General features: G+C 43.0%; 1 protein-coding gene across 1 annotated transcript; it reads right to left on the bottom strand.

Annotated features, from left to right (window-relative positions):
- Nucleotides 1-2,836: 2,836 nt before the first annotated feature.
- LOC147103175 (palmitoyl-protein thioesterase 1-like) lies at nucleotides 2,837-25,983 on the bottom strand. The gene is made up of 9 exons (XM_085962554.1): nucleotides 25,745-25,983; nucleotides 16,371-16,477; nucleotides 15,003-15,130; nucleotides 14,751-14,821; nucleotides 13,397-13,499; nucleotides 10,731-10,821; nucleotides 10,274-10,372; nucleotides 7,130-7,201; nucleotides 2,837-5,017 (listed from the first exon to the last, which is right to left on the bottom strand). The coding sequence occupies exons 1-9, from the start codon at nucleotides 25,869-25,871 to the stop codon at nucleotides 4,895-4,897; spliced, it is 921 nt and encodes a 306-aa protein (XP_085818680.1). The 5' UTR covers nucleotides 25,872-25,983; the 3' UTR covers nucleotides 2,837-4,894.
- Nucleotides 25,984-27,931: the final 1,948 nt, after the last annotated feature.

The following is a 27,931-nucleotide window of genomic DNA, read 5'->3' as shown; positions in this document are numbered from 1 at the left end:
TGGAAACCCAAGATTTAGAATATTTGTTGCTTCTGGATTACTAACATACTGCCAGCCCAAGTAATTATCTTAAGACTTGTGGCAAGATAGTTCATTAGTGAGCCAATGTGCTCGCATGGAATTTTTTTTGTTGACGTTTACGACACATTGAGGTCCTATTCTCAGCTGTAGGGAAGTATTGCAGAGAGGGAAGCTCTTGCACATCTCCAGACAGCTGATTACGGAACGAGTTTCATGTTACACAACTGGGATATGAAACATGAGATTGGAGGGAGGCGGGGGGGATACAAAAGTTAAAAGGGGAACAAACTACATTACAAAAAACGATGGTACTTGTACAAAACAGATATACCTTTAGGAAGCTAATTGGAAAAACAAGCTCATGATCAAATGCCATTAATGTTAGACACTAACTAGGCTCATGATTTGTAGAATGAAGCAGAACTTGTGTGAAATTCCTGCAGCTCCAAATTAACCATTACTGCATTAGTCAGAGTAACATCCTCTTGGCAAGTTGGTATAGAAAAATCACACTTCCGGTGCCGACAGGTCAGGGCTGGGGGGCAGGGCAGTGTTTTGCAGTACTTGCCCAGCAAAGTGGCAAAGACTGTGGTGGGCTGCTGTACACGGCAAAATTTTGCATTGCTGCAAGGGCTGATCCTTAACCTGGCATAGGAGATTCCAGTGGCTCTGGAGGATCCCAACCCGGATGTCACTGGGGTCGTGGGTCGCATGTACATCCATTTACCACCACCCACCCTGAGGAAGGCACAGCTGCAATGGTCAGGGCAGCTAGACAGCAGCTGGTGGCTCAGCCGTTCGGCCATTGATAGCCACCAGTTGCCTTCTCCCCCTCCCCCCAGAAGTCCACCAGCAGAGCTGTGTTTTGTTTTCATTTTTACGGGATGTGTGCGTCACTGGCGAGGCCGGCATTTATTGCCCATCTCTAATTGCCCTTGAGAAGGTGGTGGTGAGCCACCTTCTGAACCGCTGCAGTCCGTGTGGTGAAGGTACTCCCACAATGCTGTTAGGGAGGGAGTTCCAGGATTTTGACCCAGTGACGATGAAGGAGTGGCGATATACTAAGTCAGGATGGTGTGTGACTGGGAGGGGAACTTGGAAGTGGTGGAGTTCCCGTGCGTCTGCTGCCCTTGTCCTTCTAGGTGGAAGAGGTCGCAGGTTTGGGAGGTGCTGCCGATGAAGCCTTGTTGAGTTGCTGCAGTGCATCTTGTAGATGGTACACACTGCAGCCACGGTGCGCCGGTGGTGGAGGGAGTGAATGTTTAAGATGGTGGATGGGGTGCCAATCAAGTGGGCTGTTTTGTCCTGGATGGTGTCGAGCTTCTTGTGTGTTGTTGGAGCTGCATTCATCCAGGCAAGTGGAGAGCGTTCCATCACACTCCATACTTGTGCCTTGTAGATGGTGGAAAGGCTTTGGGGAGTCAGGAGGTGAGACACTCACCGCAGAATACCCAGCCTCTGACGTGCTCTTGCTGCCACAGTATTTATGTGGCTGGTCCAGTTAAATTTCTGGTCAATGGTGACTCCCAGGATGTTGATGGTGGGGGATTCAGCGATGGTAATACCGTTGAATGTCAAGGGGCAGTGGTTAGACTCTCGCTTGTTGGAGATGGTCATTGCCTGGCATCTCTGGCACAAATGTTACCTGCCACTTATCAGCCCAAGCTTGAACATTGTCCAGGAGTCGTTGCATGCGGGCATGGACTGCTTCATTACCTGAGGAGTTGTGAATGGCACTGAACACTGTGCAGTCATCAGCGAACATCCCCATTTCTGACCTTATGTTGGAGGCAAGGTCATTGATGAAGCAGCTGAAGATTGTAGGGCCTAGGACACTGCCCTGAGGAACTCCTGCAGCGATGTCCTGGGACTGTGATGATTGAATTTCAACCACCACAACCATCTTCCTTTGTGCTAGGTATGACTCCAGCCAGTGGAGCGATTTCCCTCCAATTCCCTTTGACTTCAGTTTTACTAGGGCTCCTTGATGCCACACTCAGTCAAATGCTGCCTTGATGTCAAGGGCAGTCACTCTAACCTCACCTCTGGAATTCAGCTCCTTTGTCCATGTTTGGACCAAGGCTGTAATGAGGTCGGGAGCAGAGTGGTCTTGGTGGAACCCAAACTGGGCATCCGTGAGCAGGTTATTGGTGAGTAAGTGCTGCTTGATAGCACTGTCGATGACACCTTCCATCACTTTGCTGCTGATTGAGAGTAGACTGATGTGGCAGTAATTGGCCGGGTTGGATTTGTCCTGCTTTGTGGACAGGAACACACCTGGGCAGTTTTCCACATTGCTGGATAGATGCCAGTGTTGTAGCTGTACTGGAACAGCTTGGCTAGAGGCGTGGCTAGTTCTGGAGCACAAGTCTTCAGCACGATAGCTGGGATGTTGTCGGGGCCCATAGTCTTTGCTGTATCCAGTGCGCGCAGCCGTTTCTTGATATCACGTGGAGTGAATCGAATTGACTGAAGACTGGCTTCTGTGATGGTGGGGACCTCAGGAGTAGGCCGATATAGATCATCCACTCGGCACTTCTGGCTGAAGATGGTTCCAAACGCTTCAGCCTTGTCTTTTGCACTCACGTCCTGGGCTCCACCATCATTGAGGATGGGGATATTCATGGAGCCTCCTCCTCCTCCTGTTAGTTGTTTAATGGTCCACCACCATTCACGAATGGATGTGGCAGGACTGCAGAGGTTTGATCTGATCCATTGATTGTGGGATTGCTTAGCCCTGTGGACCAGGAAGTCCTGAATGTGTCTGTTGAATGAGTCCCCACTTAGGCATGAACAAAAGGAAGGACGGGCAAGGTTTAAAAGTGAAACGGTGGTAATTTTATTTAGTGCAACAGTTTAAACAACAACAACATTCAACAAGTTAACACAGATGAGAACAAAAAACTGCAGTCTCATCAGGAAGAATTGACATAAGTAGTGCACATCTTTAAAGTGTATATGCAAAACACTGTTAATTACGTTTTACTGCACTGTTAAAGATTCTTCAAGTTTGTTTTAAATGTTAGTAACTTTTTAATGTTGATTTAAAGGCATTTCAGAACTTACAGGTCACTCACCGCCAATGTTCCATTTTTTTGGTGCGTGGTCCCTTTTAATGGCTGCACAGCCCAAATTTTCTAGCATGCGCGGTTCCTCTCATACAAAAGCCGGTGAGCAGCCTGCGCGGGACCTCCAGACAGATGCGCAGCTCAGCGGGAACCTTGCTCACTGCAATGCCACACCTTAATTGAGTTATGGCATGAGTTTCAGCTTTTTATATTGCCATGTGGTTGGTCAGTGTGTTAGACCATTGGGCACGACGTTGCTGAGGTCCCAGATGCAAAATTGACACCACTGTACCATTAATTATCATTGCAACGTTCCAGCAATTTACAGCAAAAAATGCTATGTGAACGGTGAGGTCAAATGTCCAATTAACGTAATTCGCCACGAGATACACCATTGCAGCAATTTCTGGCCCAATGAGCTTTTGCAAAATGTGGAGAGTAAAAGTAATGTCTCTCCTTAGTGAGGGCCTGCTATCTGGCCGAATGAGAAGAATCTATCTTTAAAGGTAGGAAGTAACACCAAATGCCAAGCCAAGAAATTCACAGTGTACAGCCTCAAAACTACAGGGAATTGTTTTTCACTGGCAAAATTACATTAAACATAGATAATGGGCAGTGCCATTTGTTAAAGGTGGACCATGACTATTTTCACAGTATAAATCTGACTAGGTGAAAATACCTTTACATACAATAGAATCAAAATCCCTATTTTGACTCTTCTATATATTGACAATTCTGTTTGTCCCATTGACCTGTTGCTCCCCCTCAATTGTTTCAAGTGCCTTTTTAGCATTATCTTACTGGTGAAACTTATGTTTAAGTTGTCTGAGCTGTAATTACACCCATGTGTAGTGTCAGCTAATTTTTAAGAAGTCCCTTCAAACTACGTTTTTGTAAAGATGTAGCCGACCTTGTTTACAGAAATGTCACAACTAATCTGTGCAAACCTGGAATAGGTTAATACTGTTAGGCAGAACGAATATAAACAGGTCAATGGGACAAACAGAATTGTCAATATATAGAAGAGTCAAAATAGGGATTTTGATTCTATTGTATGTAAAGGTATTTTCACCTAGTCAGATTTATACTGTGAAAATAGTCATGGTCCACCTTTAACAAATGGCACTGCCCATTATCTATGTTTAATGTAATTTTGCCAGTGAAAAACAATTCCCTCTCTAGTCTCAACTTCCTCGTGTGAGCCTAGAGTGTCAGTCAGCTATTCAACTGTGGGAGGTCATCAAAACCAAGCTTGATCCTTTTCTCATCCAACATGCATTTATCCCAACAGAGGGTCAGTGGGTAGTGATCAGGTGCAGCAACACTGGCTGATTGTAAATGACTGTAGCCCAGAAATACTGAGGGCCTGCTGATGAGCTAACTCACGAGATGGGTAACACCTTCTTGTTGTGTGTGGCTCATTCCTGAACTGTGTGATTCCACTGTTATTTTGTGTATACTGTTTTCAAAACCATTATTTGCCTCAGCTTTGTTGAAAAGTGAAACCTATTGCTGAATTCAAAGTTTTCTGCATTGCAAATTGAATTATCTAGCAATTTGAGTTAAGCAACATAAATGACAAGAATTTAGTGCTAAAATTTGAATTCAGAGGATTTGCATTGATATTAAGAGCAGACTGCATTGTGAAAAATCACACTATAAAGTTTCACATTACTTGGAATTGAAACTACTTCAAACTGGGATAATGAGCCAGTATTTTACAAAACATACAACATTACATGATGTTAGATGTGTTAATGTTGGGGTGAATCAATTAGTCGACAGCTACTAGCTCAGTTAAAAGGTCACTTCAGGTAAGGAACTATGTTGGCGATGAACCAATCCTTTGAGAACTGAAGGTGGTCTCCATCCACAGTTAGAAATTCCAGTTTGCTCGCTTTGTCCATTGCCTTCAACCCCAATCGATCCTATGAGAAAAATAAATGTTTGTTTTTTTTTGCTGAGATTTCCATCAAGTTAGTCTCGTCTTGAATTTTTTTTGACTCCTGGTACAGGTATATGGTCATCGATAGCAAAATACTGCAGATGCTGGAAATCTGAAATAACAGAAAATGCTGGAAAAACTCAGCAGGCCAGGCAACATCCGTGGAGAGAAAATAGAGTCAACGTTTCGGGTGAACCCTTTGTCAAGACTAAAGAAGCACAGGAAATGAAATAGATTAAGAGGCCAGGCTGGGAAGAGAACAAAAGAGAAGTGAAGAGACATTCAGAGGTATAACAAGGTTGAAGAGCCAAACGGAGATTCCGTTGGGTATGGTCATCCCCTGGTACCTTGCTCATCTGGCCATTATTAATGTCTGAGCCTCAACAGGGACTGGCAGGTCCTATTCCAGCCACGCCAAATCCTGTCCTTGCACGATGTGCATTTGCAGTAGGGGTTACTAAATGGTGCTCAAAAGCAGGCACACTTGCCACCACAGTAATACTTTGGCTGAGATCAGGAAATTCAGCACAGAGTATGGATTGAACCTGGGGCCCTGCATGGGCCAAGCTATTGGTGGGAAAAACTCTGTCACAGGGGAAGCTTTCACATGTTGCATTCAATGGAGTTTGTGCAATCAAAATATTTTCCAAAAGGTAAGAATTAAATCCAATACTTACGTCTGATACCTCTGTATTGCCGTAAAAGCTGTTGCCGTATTGCTTTTACAAGGGTAACCTACTATTTTCAATACCATGCGGTGAAGATATTCATTTAAAACTAAGTCTGCCTGATGCATTGGTCTCATCAGAATTTGCAACCTCACGGCTGTCTTAGTGGCCAGTGGAAACAATTATTGCTATTTACCTCATCATAACCTTTATGATGATACCAGGGCACCCATAAACCTTCTCCACTTGAATGAAAAAAGCCCCAATTTAATTATTTCTAATAACTAACTTCTCACCCCAGCATCATACGAGTGAATCTATAATGTTCCCAAGACTGTACATAATATTCTAACTGTGGCTCAAGGTTTTGTACAAGTTTAAGATGACCTCCTTGTTTTTTGTATTCTATGCTTCTAGTTACAAAACGAAGGGTTCAGTTTGCCTCTTTATAGACTTATTTGCTTGTACTGCCAATTTTTAATGACTTGTGTAAATACATACCAAGGTCTCCAAGTTAATGTACTCTATTTAAAATCTTCCTATTTAGGGTGGATTTCATTTCTCTGTTCCAAAATCTATTATTTATTTTTTTTTACTTTAAATTGGATCTGCCCATCCTGCTAACTCACCAATGGCCACCTGGAATTCTTTCACAATCTTAATCAGTAACCGCCACCCCCCCCCAAATTTAGTGTCATCAGCAAATTTTGATAGTGTTCCATCAGTTGCCAGGTGCAGATCGCTTCTTTATTACATAGTAAAATAAGAGCAGCCCAACACCGACCACTGTGGGAACACCACTCACCACTCAGTGAGAGATTTCCTGTAATTCCCTCACTCATCACTGAAAACTTGCCTTCTTCAACCTAAAAGCCCAACTCCAACCTTGACTCTTATTAAAAGAACATTTTATTGTCCTTGAGTTTTTTGCTAATTTTCTCTCGTACTCCCTCTTAGTTTTTCTGGTCGTTTTTGTAGCATTTCTTTATTCATATTTGTGATGGCTTTTTAATTATCTGTTTTGTCTGCTTTTTAAGTTTCAAATTTGATCTAATCTCCCCATTTATCCATGGAACCCCTGCCTGTAATACATTCCCTTTTTTCCTCCTTCTTACAGGTATAAACCTGATTTGTAATGTTTCTAACACCGGTTTATTTCCCATTGCTGATCTACAGTTCTATTTTATCTGGGTAGCCCTCATTTCTTTTATCTTGCTGTAACTTGCTCTGTGGTGGGTCTCTCTGGAACTGGTTTGAGACTGCCCAGGCTCCCATTTCTCAGGATTTTAACAGTCAACAGAGATTCAGACACAGGTTGCAGAAAAGGAGCAGTGTGTTAGCCCGCTATATCATCCAGTCCCTCAAGAGAGGTGCCTTTCTACAGCATAGAAGAGGCAAATTCCACAAAACATCGCAACAAATCTTACCTCTTGATAAAGAGCACTCTCCTGCAAGCTGTAAGTGTCCTTGGCCTGGCCAATTTTGTAGAAACCAAACCACTGCAACAGAGATGAGGAGTGATAATTTAGTGTTGGGTTTGTCAAAATGGGATTGCTTCTCCTGCATTGCTTATGTCATGGCTTGGGTTTTGAAATGGTGTGATTTTTAAAATTGCTCAACTTTATTTTGAAAAAAGCAAATCAATTAATGTTTCTAAAAGAGGCAGCAATGGATGAAAATTACAAGTTTGGCAATTTTTGTTTGTCTGGTTCACATGGCAATCCATTTCTGAGCTTCCAGTTTGAGTTACTGAGAAAGTAACACTTTTCTATATATGTTTTCTGTTTGTCAGTACGAGATGCAAACACTCTCCTTGTAGGGATATATCCCACTTACCTATGACAGAGTTTATGTGCAAGTTAGCAGAGCCAAGGCTAAGGGGCATCCAGCTGTGTGCCAGAGTAACAACTAATTGATCACGAGTAAGCTCCCCTGCTTGTTCAACTGGGACTACCCAGTAAGTACCTTACCCAACAGAAGTCAATGGGGATAAAGAGATATGGGATCTGGGTGGGCGCACAGAATGAGGACAACAACTTGCATTTATATACCACCTTTAACAGAAAAAAAGCCCCAAGGCACTTTGTAGAGGTGCAAGGAAAAAAATGAATGCTAAGCCAAAGGAGAAAGTATTCGGAGAGGTGAGCAAACACTTGGTCGAACAGGTGGGTTTAACAGTCTTAACGGAGCTGGGCAAGGTGGAGGGGTTTCAGAAAGCTTATCCAGAGCTTGGGGGGGCTAGTCATATAAAAGGCACAGCCGCCAATGCTGGAGTGAATATGGTGATGCACAAGAGGCCAGAATCAGTGGAACGAAGAGTTTGTTGGGCTGGTTACAGAAATAGGGAGGGGCAAGGCCATGAAAAGATTTAAATACACGGATGAAAATATTAAATCTGAGGCACTGTGGGACCGGGAGCTAATGTAGGTTTGTGAGGATAGGAGTGAGAAATGAGCAGGGCTCGATGTTGGATAGGATATGGACAGCAGAGACTTGGATGTGCTGAAGTTTACAGAGGGAGGAGGAGGGAGACTGAGGAGATGAGAATTGGAATATTGCATCTGGAAGTGTCAACTGCACGGATGAGAGTTTCTGCAACTGATGTGCAGAGACAGGCAATGTTAGAGGTGGAAGTAGGCGGTCTTTATGAAGGAAAGTATGTAGAGTCGGAAACACAGCTCAGGATCGAGTAGAACTTCGAAGTTGCTAACAGTCTGGTTCAGCCGGAGACAGGTGACTGGGGGGGGGGGGCGGTGGGGGGGATGAGTACAGAGTTTGTGGTGGAAGCTGAAGACAATGGCTTTGGTCTTGCTAATGTCTAGGTGGAGGAAACTTCAGCTCATCCAAGACTGGATGTCGGACAAGCAGTCTGACAGTACAGAGGCAGTGGAAAGGTCCAGAGAGCTGGTAGAGAGGTAGCGCTGTGTGTTGCCAGCATACATTTTGGGACTCTACACTTTAGAGAAGCGTAGACTTAGGGGTTATCTGATCGAGGTTTATAAGATCATGAAGGGAATAGACTGTTAGAGTTAACAGCTTGTTCCAATTAAATAGATTGGGAGGACCAGGGGTCACAATTTTAAGTTGTATAAGGTTAGATGTTAGGAGGTGGTTCTTTTCCCAGAGAATAGTGGACCTCTGGAACAGGCTGCCTGCTCGTGTGGTGGATGCTGATTCGCTGAATTCCTTCAAGCGAGAGCTGGACCGGTTTCCAGCTTGAGCGGAGATCACCGCGTACAAAAGGTAGAAACTGTATAGAATTTTCAGGGCCAGACTGGTCTCCTGACTAGTTTCGAATGTCATTGGGAGTCAGAGAGGAATTCCCCAGATTATTTCCCCCAAATTAGCCTAGGTTTTTATCTGTTTTCACCCTTCCTAAAGACCACATGGTTTCGGGTGGGGTGGAGTGTATATATTGTGACACACAAGGGATCACAATCGTGTGGGACAGGCTGGGTGGACCAGAGGGTCTTTTCCTGCCCATCATTGTGCGTATGTTCGTAAGTAGAAGTTGACCCCATGTCTGGGGGTGATGTCGCCAAGATGCAGCATGTAAATGAGGACGAGGAGGGAGCCAAGGATAGATTCTTGGGGCACTCATAAGGTAACTGTGCAGGGGTGGGAAGAAGTACCATTACTGCAGATACTCTAGCTACCATCAGATATGCAAGAGCGGAACCAAGCGAGGACATTTGCGACTTTGGTTAGGGACATTTTTGTTGGGGTCTTGGTGCAGTGGCAGGGGCGGAAACTTGATTAGCAGAGATTCAAAGAGGGAGTTGTGGGAAAGATGGGCAACAAATTTGGGAGGTGACAGCATGTTCAGGGACCTGAGCAAGGGGAGATTGCAAGGACAGAAGGGTGTTTTTTTTGCAGAAGGGGCATGAAGGCAGTTTTAAAACAGAGGGGGACAGTACCTGAGGAGAGAGAACCATTTACAAATATCAGCTAACATGGAAGCCAGGAAGCAAAGTTGTGTGGGCATCAGTTTAGTGAGAATGGAGTCAAAAGGAGCAGGAGGTCTTGTAGACGAGATTTACCGAAGAGGGCATGAAGGGAGATGGGAAGCTAGAGAAAGACTGCATACAGGGCTCAGTGAGCAAGGGGGAAGGGGAGGAAGCAGCAACCTGAGTGACAAAGTCCATGAGTCCCTCACACTTGTTGGAGGCGAGGGTGGAAGGGCTGGGAAAGGGTTTGAAAGATAATTGGTTGTGGAGAAAAGAAGCCAGACTACTGCTTGTATGGATGGATTGGTTGGGCAAACAGCCTGTTGCCATGTTGTAATTTGTGTCTTCAGGAGACATGTTGTGGGGGAGGGGGTGGTCCAAGTAATGACTATCTACTGGAATCAATTCAGTTTCCTTATGTTGTAGATTTGATAGCTTCATTATAAATTTGGTTAAACCAGTTCAAATAAAAAGATAGGGAAAATTGATACAAAAACAATTTAATTTAAAAAAGTGTCCTGATGTCTGACATTTACAGAACTAAAATTCTAGACACAGCTACAACCATATTTGTAGCAGTAATTACAATAAGTTAGGTGAAGAGTCAAGAGCATCCATCCTCACCTCCGAATCAACTGGGTCAACCATGGAATCCTTCAAGAATTTCACCATTACAAACTTTTTCAATTTCATCAGATTCTCCTTATAGCTTTCATTGATGCCCTGTAATAAAAGTAGAGACAGTAATTGTTTCATCCCCACTCAAAGATAGTATTTAAAACCCAGGCTTAAATATCATTTGATTGCTACTTCCCTCTGCACATGTTGAAACTCAGCTGCTACATTAAGACTCTGAGCAAATCTATTCCATGAAATGACAAACAGCAAAAGTGGCAACGTAGGTCACCGATATAGGAATGTAGCAAAGAAGGCAAAATTACATTTCTGAAAGGATGTGATGTTTGGGGTGATGGTGGCACAGCCAGTGCCTAATGCTGTGCTGACATTTGATGGATGCAGTTTACAACCTACAATTTCTCATACAAGAAGTTAAAGTCACTAAGTAACACTGAGTACGTACCCTTTCTTGATTGATGTCTGCCAAGAAAATGCTTTTGTTCCTGTACAGGTCTTCATTCAAGGGATCATGCCAGTACTCTGCCTGCACCAAGCTAGCAGGAAAGCAAGAGTAAGTAAACTGAATTAATTGATGGCCTTAATCAATTATAAAAGTGACTATTGACAAATTCACCATAGCCTTTATGGTTACGTTGGGACAAGGGTGGAAGCGTGTGAGGCTGGTGCCGTGGAGGTGGACCTCATTGGAGAAATCGTGGAAAAAGGGTGCAATAATCAACTACAGGAAACTTTGTTATATCCAGCACCGACGGGACCGAGCTTTTGCCGATCTATCAAAACTGCCAGACATACAAAGTTAATGTTGAAGCATACGGAGGTTTTCATCTCCGTATCTGACAACAAACACTACAGCTTGTAAACAGTCGGCCTGTACTTTGGAAGTGTCTCTGTAGCTTAGCAACAGCTTCAGAGAGACTTTCCAGAGCCCGACTGTTGAAAACAAAGCCACAAGAAGAAAAAAAACCTAACAAAATGGCTCCTGATTTCTGCCGGTAGATCGAGGTTTCCGGACATACAACCTCCGGATAAACCAAAGTTTCCTGTATGTTGAATGCAGCAAGTTCAAAGCGGACAAGGAGGAATACTGAGCCACGTTTGTACTTACAAAAGTTGTGGGTGACTGACTTGGGTGACTCAGTGCTATGGACAGGGTGGAAAGCAAACGGAACAGACTCAAAATGGGATTGATGGCTGAAGTGAGCATCAAGCCAAGTGCTTACAATATATTCAAGGATCTTTGAGAGCACCCAAGTGAAAAAAATTAAGTCTTCAATTACACACTGATATTCCATAATCCAAACATCAAACTAATTGACCCCAAAAGCAATCCAACTCTCCAGTCAGTACTATACATTTCAATAACTGCAGACAGAAATTAACCAACCATGTTTGGCATATATTATTCTAAATGACCAAATTCGATGATTGAATTTACAAAGCTCATTGCAAGTTCCTGTGCCGTTGAGCAGAGAAGACATCTAAAATTAAATGATACTCTGAAAAAAATCTGCTGTTGTGGACATTCAAATGATTTGTGATGCAAGGAGTTGAACTAATAATATTCCAATAAGAATTTAAGCAAGGGGCAGCATCTGTGAAGTGACATTATTGAGTCACGCACCTCTCCATTTGCTGATCTGGTTCATTTCCTCCACCCCCACCCGTCCCCATTGATATAATGAAATGAACTCATGCACTGTAAACATCTGCCCTTGTGGACTATTGGGGATTTACTTTAAAGTCCTGGGCAAAAACTAAAATTGAACATGAAAGGAGACCATTAGTATGTTTAAGAAAGTCGAAACAGCACAGCAAGCCCCGCTCAAACATCGCCACAAAGTTTTATTCAGTGTGGGTTTTTTTTCATTACTTCTCAAACAGAAAAAAAGTTAAACATGTTGCGTAGAATTTACATAGAAATTACAACACTAAAACAAGCTATCTGCCCAGCCAGTCTGTGTTGGTGTTTATTCTCCACGCAAGCAGTATTCCTAATCCCACCTACCTGCCCTGTTCCCATATATCCCTTTACCTTCAACCACCGATCTAAACTATTATGTGTTGATATGGACGCTGCTTCGATCACTAACTGGGGTAATGCATTCCACAGCCTCACAACCCTCCGTGTAAAAAATAAAGTCTTCGCTCTGTCCTAAATTTCTTACATTGTATCTTGTATCCATGTCCCCTCATTCTGGACTCCTCCATCGTTGGAACGTTTCTATCTACTCTGTTCATTCCCTTCATAAATTCAAACAATTCTATCAAACCACCCCATAACCTCCTCTGTTCTAATGAAAACACCAATTTTTGAAGTCTTTTTTCATAGTTGTATTTCCTCATACCAGGCCTCCTCATGAATCTGCACTATACCCTCTCTGCCTCAACATCCTTCCTGTTAGGTGGAGCTCAAAACTGGTTACAGTGCTCCAAGTGTGGTCTTAAGGTTTTCTTAGATTCATCAATACTTCTCTACTTTTATATATTATTCCTCTGGCCATAAAACCCAATATTCTGTTAGCTTTTTTATGGCTTTGTGTTGTGAACCAAAAGCCACAAATTTTTCAATTCTCCCACCTCACCACCTTTCCCCCATTCAAGCTATAATTATTACTTTTTTTAAACCAAGTACCACCTCACACTTACTGACATTGAATTCCATCTGCCACCTGTAGTTTCCTTTGGTCCTCACTTATTTACTATGCCTCCTATTTTAGTATCTTAAGTTTGGACTACACATCTACTGCATTTCCCTATCCACCATATCTGTCACCTCCTCAAAGAACTCTTATCTGGTTGTCAAGCACGATTTTCCTTCCTGAAATCTTTTCTGCATCATTAACCAGAGTGAATTTTAAGAAGAACAGCTGTTGGAAAATTCACTTTAATTGTACCTCTTGCTAGTTGTTCAGAGTGTGGCTTTTATTGTTTCATTCTTATAACTGGAAATGGACACATAGCAGTGAGCACCTATTTGCTCTCTCACAGTATTAGAGATATTTACTGACTTTTTTAGTTCACTGTGGAATAATCATCAGACACATGATTCACATAATGTACGATACATGACAGGACTATCTTAAAATCTCTCATTACTGATAGACTTACTGCTCTTGAATTGGACTACTGTAAGCACCCAAGTTCAGCATTTTTCTTATCCAGTTGCAGATGTGGGAACTCTCTCCAGGACAGCGGGGTAAACCGTACACTCCTAGTGGGGGGGGGGGGGGGAGAGGGGGAAAGAAACAGAATCAGAACTTAGTCTGTAGGGAAGACCTGAAATTATTACTTTATTTTTCTTTCCATATTAAAAAAAAACGTGATTCATGGGGAAGTCTGCAGGTCACAACATGGTGGTATATTCAGTGGGATTTGTTGTGGTTTATTCAGAGGTCTGTCCCCAAGTCACCTTGTACACCAGCACATAATAAATATTTTAGATAAAACTACATTTGGAATAATTTGGTTTTTAACTTTGCAGTCCACATACAAGAGAAGTGGCAGGTGTGGGGAGGATAGGAAGCAGCCACGTTAGGGAAAGTACATCAGTGAGAGAGAGGCAGGAAAATGAGCTGGTATTTTCCTCTAAGGGGGCAGCAGATTTTACTGCTCAACGTTTTGGGGCAGTGGGGGTAGAAGGCTTGAGTAGCAATACTTAGTGCTGCGTTTGAGGTACAGGATGATATCCAATTTCACCAGATGCTGCTGCAAATTGCTGCCTGCATTTCATGGTCACAGGGAGCAAGAGTATCCCAGGGTTGATTTCAATGTTCAGTGGAGTGGGAGGGGTTCTGGGTGACATTTCGCATTTTAGTAGTCTCTGGGGGAGCAGACAAGGACGCCAGTGGCTGAGTATCATGATCAGTAGGGATGGGCGCAAGCCAGAGCTGATTTTAATAGCTGAATGGGGGAAAGTAGACACTTGATTAGAATGCATGCTGCTTCAGTGTAACGCCTGATCTTAATGGACACTGATTCAGAGAGGCACCAATTTATCATGAAGGCTGCTTCAGGCAGTTCAGTCGCTGGGTGGAGTTATCAGGCTGATCTTTGAACGCATTTGTCAACACCTTGACTCATAAAAGGAGAAGCAAAGCTTTCCACATGAAAATTTCTTTATTCCCTGTGCTAACTTTCAACTTCGTTGCGGGGTAGTAACAGAGAAGGTAGTTTCAGTTGAAATTTTGAAAAGGTTGGGAAGCAATGGGTTGCTTTAACAGGACGAGGGACTTCAGTTTAAGTAATGAGGCTGTTGCGCACTGTTACTGGCGCTCCACTGTACTTAGTCACACGTGACCTTGACATTGCCACCTTCAGACACAGTACCTATAGAATGTTGCAGCCACTCACTAATAATTGTTGTAGTTGTGTGACAAACCTATGTAAGGGTTTCAACCTTTGAAAATTATACATTTGAACAAATATGCACTTAAATGGAGTAGACTGGACCAGTAAATATTACCTTGATGTTGGCTTCCAAACGTGATGAGATTTTTCATTGTAGGATAAGGACATCTCTGTGCCACAGCTCTTCTATAATGGATAAAAAAATTAGTGAGAAAGCTCTGTATAAAAAAATAAGCAACCAAACCATTAAAAGCCCCCTCTTTAACTGCATTTAAAAAAAAAGTACTTCATTGGCAGTGAAATGCTTTGGGATGTCCTGAGGATGTGAAAAGTACTCGTACTGTAGGCCCCATTTGGTCACACTTACATGAACTGACCTCCTTGAGAGAAGCCCATCGCATTGTATCCATTCTGTAGCTTCTTGTCCTTGGACAATATATTACACACCAGCTCTACTTGGTCATTTACATTCATGAAGTAACCGTTCTTAACGTCCTAAAAACACAGTTTCCAATGTACAGAGATCTTTGTGAGGGATTGTATCGTTAACAGTAGATAAGTCTAGACCACAATTTCCTTATTTTTGAAAATCAGCATTTTACTTGATATTTAGTCATTGAATAATGAACACAGAAATTATTGCTTTTTGTCTAATTTTCTGGATCTTGCAACAACCACTTTATTCCTAGCTTGTCAAAGCACATTTAGGTATGGCTCTGAACCACATAGACCCAGGAAGTCACAGCTTCACTTCCCTATCTGTAGTGTTAGCTATTCTCAGTCAGGGTGCAATGGCCTCAGTGTTCTTAGACCAGACAGTTGAAATCTATCATCTAAGGATCTTGCTCCGAATCACCATCCCGTAACCTGCGTCAAACAATGTGCAAATGTGGATGAAAGATGAGGACAGCGTCTGACTTTGTTATAATGCCCTTCACAGTCAAAACCCTGTCAACGCACTGTCTAGATTGCACAAGGTACATAGGATTGCCGGGGCCAAGGAACCATATCCTAGTAACAGTCAGCACCTTCAGGAGGGGAGAGGTGTGGAGAAAATTTGGGGTGCAGAATCCAACACTAAGCTGGTTTTTTTCCTTTTATATCAGAGATAGCATGTAACAGGAAATAAAATGTAGATTTAAAAGAGGGTATATTAAAATTATTTTTCCTACAACTTTTCTTTCTGAAGGCATCTTGAGTGTGGTTCCCTATGAGCGCACTCCTCTCCTGTTGGCTTAAGTGGGCATTCATACAGAACCTGACTGAATTTAATCACACTATTCTATGGGCAGGGGGGCATAGAAAAGAGGAAAGAAACACAGTTGAGCCTAATCTTATCCATGCCAACATACATCCCACCCGCACACTTCCACTGGGGATCACTGGACAGGAATCAAGAGCGGGAACCCTACTGAAGAAAGTGCGACAAATACAATAGCTCCTCATTGTAACTGATAACCATGACTTCTAGTACAACATACAATTTTAAGCTTCCTAACTAATTAGAAAACCATTTAATATTTTTGTACTCCACTCCAAGTGAATTGTAGAGCAGAGCTATTGTAATGAAATCTACAACACCAAATCATTTGTTTTGAGTACTTCAACAAACAAAGTTGCTACACTGCTGCTAGGAGCAATAAAACTGATTTTGTAATAACAGCATTTCAAATTTTGCATTACAATTGTTACTGGGCGAATTCATTCTCGCTCATTATCTCTCATTAAGACATACCTCAGCAACACCGTTTCCAATTTCCAAGGATAAAACATAACTTCCTGGGATTGTTTCTTCCACCAGTTTGATAAATCCCAGGGTAAGTGCTTTACAGCAGCTGTCACCTAAAATTAATCAGTAAGTTACACAGAAACTAGAACAAGACTGAAGTATCACCATAGCTATTTGAATACATTAATGCTTTAACTGGGTTTTGTTGCTTGAGGAAGTGTATCAGTTGGTCCGGGTAGAATCATATGCAAATAAAAAAAGCTGCATTTTGACTAGATGTTGTATTTTAATATATCGTACTGTTAGTTTTTTAGTATTCTACTGTTTAGTATTTAGCATTCTAGTTTTAGTATTAGTAGTTTAGTTGTTTTTTAAAAAATATTCTACTGTTTAACCGACCTGTATGGCTCATGAGGGTAGCCGCTGTTTTACGAGCTTGTCCACAACTTTCCACTTTATTTATTATTTTGTTATTATTAAACAATTTTGTAAGTACTGTTTCTTCGCTTATCCGCTACGACTGTCAATCACTTCTGGACATAAGATCGTCCAGAGATATAGGACCTACCCCCGATTTTTCGAACTGGGATTCTGCTGCTACTATCATCTACCCTCCCACCTGCTTACCTGACTTCATTCCTGTGATCAGGAAGCGACGACGGCGCAAGCGGGGCAGACGAGCAGGTGCATTAGTGAAGCTGAGGCGACGTGAACACCACCCCCCCCCCCCTTCCGAGTATTCTCCTGGCGAATGTCCAGTGACTGGACAATAAGCTGGACAAACTCGGGGAGGCTCACCTTCCAGCGAGACATTAAGAACTGCAACGTCTTGATTTTCACTGAGACTTGGCTTGATCCATCGATACCGGCTTCGGCCATTCAACCAGAGGGATTCAACATTCACCGGCTAGACCGAACAAAGGACTCGGGGAAGAATAGAGGGGGTGGAGTATGCTTTATGATCAACAATTCTTGGTGTTCCGACGTGGAACTACTTACATCTTCTTGTTCACCCGATCTTGAACACCTGATGATCAAATGCTGACCCTTCTACCTCCCGAGAGAGTTCTCATCCGTGATCTTTACAGCGGTGTATATTCCACCACAGGCCGACGCAAATAGGGCACTAAACGAGCTGTATGGGACCATTAGCAGGCTTGAAACTTCCCATCCAGAGGCTGCATTCATCGTGGCTGGCGATTTCAACAAAGCCAGTCTGAAGAAAGTACTGCCTAAATACAATCAGCATATCACCTGCCCAACGCGAGCCAAGAACACACTAGATCACATTTACACTCCGTTCCGGGATGGATACAAGGCCCTCCCCCGCCCTACCTTCGGCAAATCAGATCACAACTCCATCCTGCTGCTACCCACCTATAGGCAGAAACTGAAACAGGAAAAGCCTGTGATGAGATCTCTACAACGGTGGTCGGATCAATCAGACGCTATGTTACAAGACTGTTTTGATTCCACTGACTGGGATATGTTCCGGAATGCCTCGGACAATGACATCAACACATATACAGATTCAGTCATTAGTTTCATAAACAAGTGCATAGATGACGTTGTTCCGAGGATTGTTGTACGAACATTTCCCAACCAGAAACCATGGGTAAATGGCGATATCCGTGCTATGCTAAAAGCACGGTCCATCGCATTCAACTCTGGGGACATGGATGAACATACATAAGAACATAAGAAATAGGAGCAGGAGTAGGCCAATCGGCCCCTCGAGCCTGCTCCGCCATTCAATGAGATCATGGCTGATCTGATCCTAACCTCAAATCTACTTCCACTCTCCATCCCACCCAAACCCATGTGATCTCCTGGGAGAGGCGAAAAACCAGATAAAAAACCCAATGTGCCAATTTGGGAGAAAAAATCTGGGAAATTCCTCTCTGACCCATCTAGCTGATCGAAACTCATCCAGGAGATCACTCTGTCCCTGTATTTCCTACAGTACTTACCTTCTGTAAGAGGTGATCTCCACCCCAGCCAGGAACAGGCCCAATTTACTCTTGAAGGACTCCTAGCTGGCAGCCTGTTCCCGAGGTCTCCACTAATCCCTGTGAATACAGGAAACTTTGTGTTATCCGGAGGCGAACCGTCCGGCAAGCTGGAGCCACCGGCAAAAATCAGGAGCCGTTTTTTATTCTTTTCATTTCTTTTCTTTGCTTTTTTTGAACAGTCAAGCTCTGCAAGGTCTGTAGCTAAGCAACAGCTTCAGCTAGAGACGCTACAGAGACGCTTGCCGACTGTTTAGAGGCTGTTGTTGTTGACTCATACGGAGATGAAAATCTCCATATGTTTCAACATTAGCTCTGGAGTGTCCGGCAGTTTTGAGGGAACGGCAGCAGCTCGGTCCCGTCGGTGCCGGATAGCACAAAGTTTCCTGTAGAACCATCTCCTGAAAATCGAACACAGAAATAGAACACTAGTAGGAGGAGCAGGACCAGGCTACACGGCCCCTGGGCCCGCTCCACCACCCACAGGGCCATGACCGATCCGAACCTAGCCTCATGTCCGATTTCCTGCCCGCTCCCCGTAACCCCTAATTCCCCTTACTTCTAGGAAACTGTCTATTTCTGTTTTAAATTTATTTAATGTAGCTTCCACAGTTCTCTGGGGCAGCAAATTCCACAGACCCACCACCCTCTGAGTGAAGAAGTTTCTCCTCATCTCAGTTTTGAAAGAGCAGCCCCTTATTCTAAGATTATGCCCCCTAGTTCTAGTTTCACCCATCATTGGGAACATCCTCACCGCATCCACCCGATCAAGCCCCTTCACAATCTTATATGTCTCAATAAGATCGCCTCTCATTCTTCTGAACTCCAATGAGTAGAGTCCCAATCTACTCAACCTCTCCTCATATGTCAACCCCCTCATCCCTGGGATTAACCGAGTGAACCTTCTTTGTACTGCCTCGAGAGCAAGTATGTCTTTTCTTAAGTATGGACACCAAAACTGTATGCAGTATTCCAGGTGTGGTCTCACCAATACCTTGTACAACTGCAGCAATACCTCCCTGTTTTTATATTCCATCCCCCTAGCAATAAAAGCCAACATTCCATTGGCCTTCTTGATCACCTGCTGCACCTGCATACTAACTTTTTGTGTTTCGTGCACCAGGACCCCCAGATCCCTTTGTACTGCAGTACTTTCCAGTTTCTTGCCATTAAGATAATAACTTGCTCTATGATTTTTCCTGCCAAAGTGCATAACCTCACACTTTCCAGTACCTGTATTATATTCCATCTGCCAAATTGCTGCCCATTTACTTAGCCTATCTATGTCCCTTTGCAGGTTTTTTATGTCCTCCTCACTCACTACTTTCCCTCCCATCTTTGTATCATCTGCAAACTTTGATATGTTACACTCGGTCCCTTCCTCCAAATCGTTAATATAGATTGTAAAGAGTTGGGGTCCCAGAACTGACCCCTGCGGAACACCACTAGTTACTGATTGCCAGTCTGAGAATGACCCATTTATCCCAACTCTCTGCTTTCTATTAGATAGCCAATCCTCCACCCATGCCAGAATATTACCCCCAATCCCGTGATTTTTTATCTTGAGCGATAATCTTTTGTGTGGCACCTTGTCAAATGCCTTTTGGAAGTCTAAATACACTACGTCCACCTGGTTCCCCTTTATCCACCCTGTATGTTACGTCCTCAAAGAACTCAAGCAAATTTGTCAAACATGACTTCCCCTTTGCAAAACCATGCTGACTTTGTCCTATTAAATTATGTTTATCCAAATGTCCCGTTACTGTCTCCTTAATAATCGACTCTAAAATTTTACCAACCACAGATGTTAGGCTAACTGGTCTATAGTTTCCAGCCTTCTGTCTATTACCCTTTTTAAATAAGGGTGTTACATTAGCAGTTTTCCAATCTGCCGGGAGCTTTGCTGAGTCCAGGGAGTTTTGGAAAATTATTACCACTGCATCCACAATCCCTACCGCCACTTCCCTCAAGACCCTAGGATGTAAGCCATCAGGTCCAGGGGATTTATCCGCCTTAAGTCCCATTATTTTACCGAGTACCACTTCCTTAGTGATTTTAATCGTATTTAGCTCCTCCCCCCTACAGCCCCCTGTTTGCCCAGTGTTGGGATATTCTTAGTGTCCCCTACTGTAAAGACTGATACAAAATATTTGTTCAGCGCTTTTGCCATCTCCATGTTTCCCACCATTAATTTCCCGGTCTCATCCTCGAAGGGACCAACATTTACTTTAGCCACCCTTTTTCTTTTTATATAACTATAAGAAACTCTTGCTATCTGTTTTTATATTTTTAGCTAATTTACTTTCATAATCTATTTTCCCTTTCTTAATCAATCTTTTAGTTATTTTTTGCTGTCTTTTAAAGACTTCCCAATCTTCTATCCTCCCACTAGATTTGGCTACCTTATATGCCCTTGTTTTCAGTCGGATACTATCCTTTATTACTTTACTTAGCCACGGATGGCTGTCTTTTCTTTTACACCCTTTTTTCCCCTCAGTGGAATATTTTTTTTTTGAAAGTTGTAAAATAACTCCTTGAATGTACACCACTGTTCATGTACGGTCTTACCCTTTAATCTATTTTCCTAGTCCACTCTAATCAATTCCGCTCTCATACCTTCATAGTCTCCTTTATTCAAGCTCAGTATGTTTGTTTGAGATCAAAAGAGGTGGTAGAGAAAAAGCGGGGAATTATAGGCCGGTAAGCCTGACATTGGTAGTGGGGAAAATGCTAGAGTCCATTATAAAAGATGTAATAGCAGAGCACTTGGAAAGCAGTGACAGGATCGGACAAAGTCAACATGGATTTACAAAAGGTAAATCATGCTTGACTAATCTACTAGAATTTTTTGAGGATGTAACTGGTAAAATAGATAAGGGAGAACCAGTGGATGTGGTGTATTTGGACTTTCAGAAGGCTTTCGATAAGGTCCCGCATAAGAGATTAGCGTGCAAAATTAAGGCACATGGGATTGGGGGCAAGGTATTGACTTGGATAGAGAACTGGTTGGCAGACAGAAAGCAAAGAGTTGGAATAAACGGGTCGTTTTCCGAGTGGCAGGCAGTGACTAGTGGGGTACCGCAAGGATCGGTGCTAGGACCCCAGCTGTTCACAATATATATTAATGATCTGGACGAGGGAATTGGATGTAATATCTCCAAATTTGCAGACGACACAAAGCTGGGTGGGAGGGCATGCTGTGAGGAGGATGTCGTGAAACTCCAGTACGATTTGGACAGGTTGGGTGATTGAGCAGAAACATGGCAAATGCACTATAATGTGGATAAATGTGAGGTTATGCACTTTGGTGGCAAAAACAGGAAGGCAGATTAATATCTGAATGGCAATAGATTGGGAGAAGGGGAAGTGAAGAGAGACCTGGGTGTTCTTGTGCACCAGTCGCTGAAGGTAAGCATGCAGGTGCAGCAGGCGGTTAAGAAGGCAAATGGTATGTTGGCCTTCGTAGCAAGAGGGTTCAAGTACAGGAACAAGGATATCTTGCTACAGTTGTACAGGGCCTTGGTGAGACCGCACCTTGAGTATTGTGTGCAGTTTTGGAGGACGTTCTTGCCATGGAAGGAGTGCAGCGAAGATTCACCAGGCTGATACCTGGGATGGCAGGAATGACGTATGAGGAGAGATTGTGTCGATTGGGCTTATACTCACTGGAGTTTAGAAGGTTGAGAGGGGATCTCATCGAAACCTATAAAATTCTGTCAGGCCTGGACAGACTAGATGCAGGAAGGGTGTTTCTGATGGCTGGGTAGTCCAGAACCAGGGGTCATAGTCTAAGGATAAGGGGTAAGCCATTTAGGACTGAAATGAGGAGGAATTTCTTCACCCAGAGAGTGGTGAACCTGTGGAATTCTCTGCCACAGAGGACGGTGGAGGCCAGTTCATTAAATATATTCAAGAAAGAGTTGGATATATTTCTTAAGGCTAAAGGGATCAAGGGATATGGGGAGAAGGCAGGGACAGGGTACTGAATTTGGATGATCAGCCATGATCTCATTGAATGGCGGAGCAGGCTCGAAGGGCTGAATGGCCTACTCCTGCTCCTATCTTCTATGTTTCTATGTAACCTTCTCACCCTCTAATTGAATATGGAATTCAACCATGTTATGGTCACTCGTTCCAAGGGGATCCTTTACTAGGACATTTTTTATTAATCCTGCCTCATTACACAGGACCAGATCTAAGATTGCCTGCCCCCTGTTCGGTTCAGTTACATGCTGCTCAAGAATCCCATCCCTAATACACGCAATGAACTCTTCCTCAAGGCTGCCCTGCCCAATTTGATTTGTCCAGTTAATATGAAAGTTAAAATCCCCCATAATTATAGCTGTTCCCTTATTACAAGCCCCAACTATTTCCTGATTAATACTCCGTCCAACAGAGTTGCAACTGTTAGGAGGCCTATAGACTACACCCACTAGTGTTTTTTCCCCTTATTATTCCTTATCTCCACCCAAACTGTTTCATTACCCTGATTCTTTGACCCAATATCATTTCTCTGTATTGCAGTGATTCCTTCCTTTATTAACATAGCCACCCCACCTCCCCAACCTTCCTGCCTGTCCTTCCTGATTGTTAAATACCCTCGTATGTTTAATTCCCAGTCATGGTCACCTTGCAGCCACGTTTCTGTAATGGCCACAAGATCATACCCATATGTAGTTATTTGTGCCGTCAACTCGTCCATTTTGTTACGAATGCTACGTGCATTCAGATAAAGAACTTTTAAATATGTTTTGTGACACTTAGTTCCTGCTTTTTCCCCTTTTACTACTTTACCTTTTACTCCATACATTCTGTCCCTTCCTGACACTCTCTGGTTTTTAATTCCCCCACTGCTACCTAGGTCTATGACCTTCTCCGTTGTTATTTTTATTATTTGCTCTCTAGAAACCTCCCCCCCACTAATGAGTACAAGAAATCAAAGTATGAGCTAAGAAAAACCATCAAAAATGCAAAAAAACAATACACGGATAAAGTGGAGTCACACTATCATAGCTCAGATTCGCGAAGAATGTGGCGTGGACTACAATCTATTACGGACTACAAAGGGAAACCCAGCTGTGTCATTCCCAGCAATGCCTCTCTCCCGAACGAGCTTAACACTTTTTACGCCCGGTTTGAGGCCAACAACAACTGGCCTGTTACAAGGGCGCCCGCGGCTCAGGACGACCGGGTCTTCTCAATCTCCGTGGCTGACGTGAGCAAGACTTTTAAGAGAGTGAACACCCACAAAGCACCCGGTCCAGATGGAATCCCTGGGCGTGTCCTTAGAGCATGCGCTGACCAGCTGGCAGCCATGTTTACGGATATATTCAACCGTTCACTGCACCAGTCTGTAGTCCCCACCTGCTTCAAGATGACATCGGTTATTCCAGTCCCCAAAAAAACAAAAGTAACCTGTTTAAACGACTACCGCCCCATAGCACTCACTTCTGTCATCATGAAGTGCTTTGAGAGGCTGGTCAAAACCCACATCAACTCCTTACTAACTGACACACTGGACCCACTCCAATTTGCTTACCGCCCAAAAAGATCTAGGGATGATGCCATTGCCACTGTACTGCACACTGCCTTATCACACCTGGATAAGAGGAACACCTATGTGAGAATGTTGTTCATTGATTATAGTTCAGCATTCAATACCATTATCCCCTCCAAGCTTGTCAACATGCTCAGTGAGCTAGGACTTAACACCTCCCTATGCAACTGGATCCTGGACTTCCTGACGGGCAGACCCCAGGTGGTGAAAATAGGCAGCAACACCTCCTCAACACTGATCCTGAACACGGGAGCTCCCCAGGGTTGTGTGCTCAGCCCCCTTCTGTACTCCCTGTTTACTCATGATTGCGTGGCCACGCACAACTCCAACTCCATCATCAAGTTTGCTGATGACACTACCGTTGTAGGCCTGATCACAGATGGCGACGAGACAGGCTACAGGGAGGAGGTAAGAGCTCTAGCAGAATGGTGCAAGTACAACAACCTCTCCCTCAACATCAGCAAAACAAAGGAGATGATTGTGGACTACAGGAAGTGGCAGGGGGAGGGACACACCCCAATCTACATTGAAGGGGCTGAGGTGGAGAGGGTCAGCAGCTTTAAATTCCTGGGTGTATTCATTACGGAGGACTTAACGTGGTCACATCACATCGACGTCGTAACGAAGAAGGCATGCCAACGCCTGTTCTTCCTCAGGAGACTGAAGAAATTTGGAATGGCCCCCCAGATTCTCACCAACTTCTACCAGTGCACCATCAAGAGTATCCTGTCCGGCTGCATCACTACCTGGTATGGCAACTGCACTGCCACAGACCGCAAGGCTCTACAGATGGTGGTGAAAGCTGCACAACATACTATAGGAATTAAACTACCTGCTGTCCAGTATATCTACCCCGAGAGGTGCCGGGGGAAGGCCCTGAGAATCATTAAAGACCCGAGCCACCCCAGCCACAACCTCTTCGCCCTGCTCCCGTCCGGTAAGAGATACCGAAGCATACGGTCTCGTACCAGCAGGTTTCGAAACAGCTTCTACCCCCAGGCCATAAGACTCATGAATGTATAATTTATTATTTATTACTGTTGTTTTATTTATTATTACTGTATTTCTATTAGTATTTTATCATTGTTATGCCATATTTATTCCAATGTTGGGAGAACTCGTAAAAATCAACATTTCATTGTGCAGTACACACGTCTGCTGCATATATGACAAATAAAATTGAATTGAATTGATGTCAGTGCATCATATTTGTAAAGTCAAAAAAGTAAAACGCTATGCAATGGTTCCTTTAATAAGTTATATAAATACTGCATATACTTCCAAGCTATTATGCAACATGTTTTGCGTACTTCCAATAAAAATTGATTAGATTAGATTTTTATTGCACTGCCGCTGTTTAAACTTCTATATTTCAGCGCCTCACCGCTTGATTATACTGTAATAGGATTTGCCTGACCTGATCCCACGAGGCAGCTTAAAATAACAGAATGCCTTTTATAAAAGGTTTTAAAACATGCTTTACAGTTTAAAATTAAAAGTAACAATTGTAAGTTTATCGTGTTATAACATTGAGTGTTTCTAAAGCAAACATGGAAAATTATTGCAATTTAGTGTTTTGTGTAATTTGAATCAACGATTTACACAAGGTCTGTAAACGTGCAACAAATACATCGTCAAATGCACAAACATTTAATGTAAACAACGGTTCCGGTCGCTGTCAAGTCAACCGAAGGGCGACAGAAACAGTCGCGGTTTTTCCGCGATCAGCAGCTCCCAGTTCACTCCGTTTCTAAGTCTCTATTCGATTATACAACTAATATATTAGATTTTTTTTTTTATGGCCGCCTTCTCACCCATGCCGTGCCAAATGACCACCGGCGGTGGCTCGGTGCTGTTCCGGGCTGTCTTCCATGACACGGTTTCCGAGACGGAGGAGAAGCAGAAGAGCAGCACAAACCAGCATCCTCCCGGCGCCGCCATCTTACCGCTGTCACATGACCCGTCTGGCTGTCATGTGATCTCACCGCTTGTGATTGGTTGAGAAAGGACCTCACTCTGTAGACGGGGAGCTGGTACAGTGAGGGAATGATTGTTAAAGGAAGACTTTGCTATTTTGTCAACTCCGAGTTTAAATATGAATGAGCGAATAGTTCATACATTTCACCATTCGTTCAATGACTTTGTACAGTCTACTTTTCAAAGTTGTTTGATTCAAATTATCTCAATGACCTTTTAACACTAAATTTCCACATTATTTACATTGATTCAGTCAGATTTTTAGTGTGAAAGTTTGAATTATTATGAGTAGACAGTATTGATAAATGTACAGCTTTATATGACCTTTTGCATGTATCTGTGGCACTTGGGATAATTGACGAACAGTATTCACAGCATCTATCAAGATGCCCTGCTCTGCTGAACGTATGAATAACATGGATGTAAGAGGATAACTTGGGGGAGAGGGGAGGGACAATTTGTGGGTTTTTTTGTTTTTGCTCTTTTTAATTTGGGTTGGAATAGAGCTAAATGTGCTGAGGCTGAAATTTATTCAAAGATTCGCATCTTATTTTGTGTTTAATTATAGTTCTATTGTATTGCATTGATAGTGTTGATTATCTTTCAGGACAGGGGTGCTGTCAGACATTTTAGCCTGTTCCCTACAGACTGGAAAGGAACAATGACCTACTGCAGTGGGTTATCTGAAAATTCCAGAGATGATGACCACTAACACAGACAAGACTCAGATGAACACAGTCCACTCCCCGATCAAATAAATACATAAACGGTAAATAAGCACACTACCTAGTGATAGCAGTAATGGAAAAGTACATGGCATTAGTGCTGTGAAGCACATCTAGCCTGTTTTCCCTAAAACAATTTCACACCAGTGAAAATAAAAACATGCCCCCTTGATGGCTTAGCTATATACACTGCCTTCATTGTCCACCAGACAGCGAAGGTCCACCAGACAGTGAAGGTCCAAGAGTTGACAAAGAAGTCATTAATTATGGTGACAGTTAGCTTTGTGACTGAAAACTCTAGGGAACACAACTTATGTTTGGTACTGTACTTGTGATGGTGTAGCTGAATACTAAGCAGAGACCTGCCACAGTATCCTAAGTACAGTTGGTCATTGAGACTGAATTTCACTGCTAAAATCCTCATTGAAACTTAACATATTTTCTGATTCCAGAAATGCTACGTAGAAAATAGCTACTTCCTTTTTCAGAATTGATTAAAGGAACTGAAAATTAAAAGGTGCTGAACAATAGTACTAAAAGAACAAACTGTTCAATACAGAAAGCTCAGAGACATTAATTAAACTCAAAATGTTAATTTGACTCAAAAACAGAAAATGCTGGAAACACCCATCAGGGAAGTCAGCACTTGTAGAGAGAAAGATGTTAGTATTTTGAACAATGTCCTTCAGAACTCAAGATTGAGACGAACAAGCATAACAGCAATAACTACACTTCAAAATGATGTACTGGCTGTGAAATGCTTTTGGGTGTCCTGAGCACATGAATGGTGCTCTGTAAATGCAAGTTCACTCTAAAGAGAATCAAATAAAATGGAGGAAGGAAACCACAAACAAATAACATAATAAAATTTAAAAAAAACAAAGTTACAAAAGTAGGAGATTGTTAGAAAATGTGATATTCTGATACAGGCAATCAACAGATGTTAAAGACACAATAGAAGTGGAATATAGTTAAGACAGTGAGAGGCCTACCCTTGGAAAAACTGAGAAATGGAGGGCAAAATTGGTGAGAGTAGGCCTCCAAATGCAGGTCTGGAATTAAAACTGAAATGCTGGCAAATGGAAAATATAACTAAGGTCTGAAAGCGTGTTCAAACCAGACGGCTGCAGAGAGTAGGATGAGATGCTGTTTCTGAAGCTTACATAGAAGTTGGCTGCAACAATATACACATCCAAAGATAAGGGTCCAGAATTCAAAGGGGGTTAAAACGGTGAGCCACAGAAAGCTCAGGTTCACACTTGTGGACGGAGCAGAGGTGCTGCAGTGCTCCTGGTGCGG

Source organism: Somniosus microcephalus, chromosome 20 (assembly GCF_052327205.1).
Source record: "Somniosus microcephalus isolate GS21.2 chromosome 20, FLI_Smic_1.0, whole genome shotgun sequence".
NCBI classification, from domain to species: Eukaryota; Metazoa; Chordata; class Chondrichthyes; order Squaliformes; family Somniosidae; genus Somniosus; species Somniosus microcephalus.
The sequence above is the reverse complement of the archived record's forward strand: the minus strand, read 5'-3'. Positions and strand labels throughout refer to the sequence as shown.

Excerpts from the sequence above, each read along its gene's own strand:
- LOC147103175 (XM_085962554.1), bottom strand. The coding sequence starts at position 25,871 with ATGGCGGCGCCGGGAGGATGCTGGTTTGTGCTGCTCTTCTGCTTCTCC. Across the intron at positions 13,500-14,750 it reads GTTTGGAAGCCAACATCAAG|GAGTGTACGGTTTACCCCGC; the intron begins GTAATATTTACT and ends CCCCCCCACTAG. Across the intron at positions 10,373-10,730 it reads CAGACATCAATCAAGAAAGG|GGCATCAATGAAAGCTATAA; the intron begins GTACGTACTCAG and ends CTTTTATTACAG.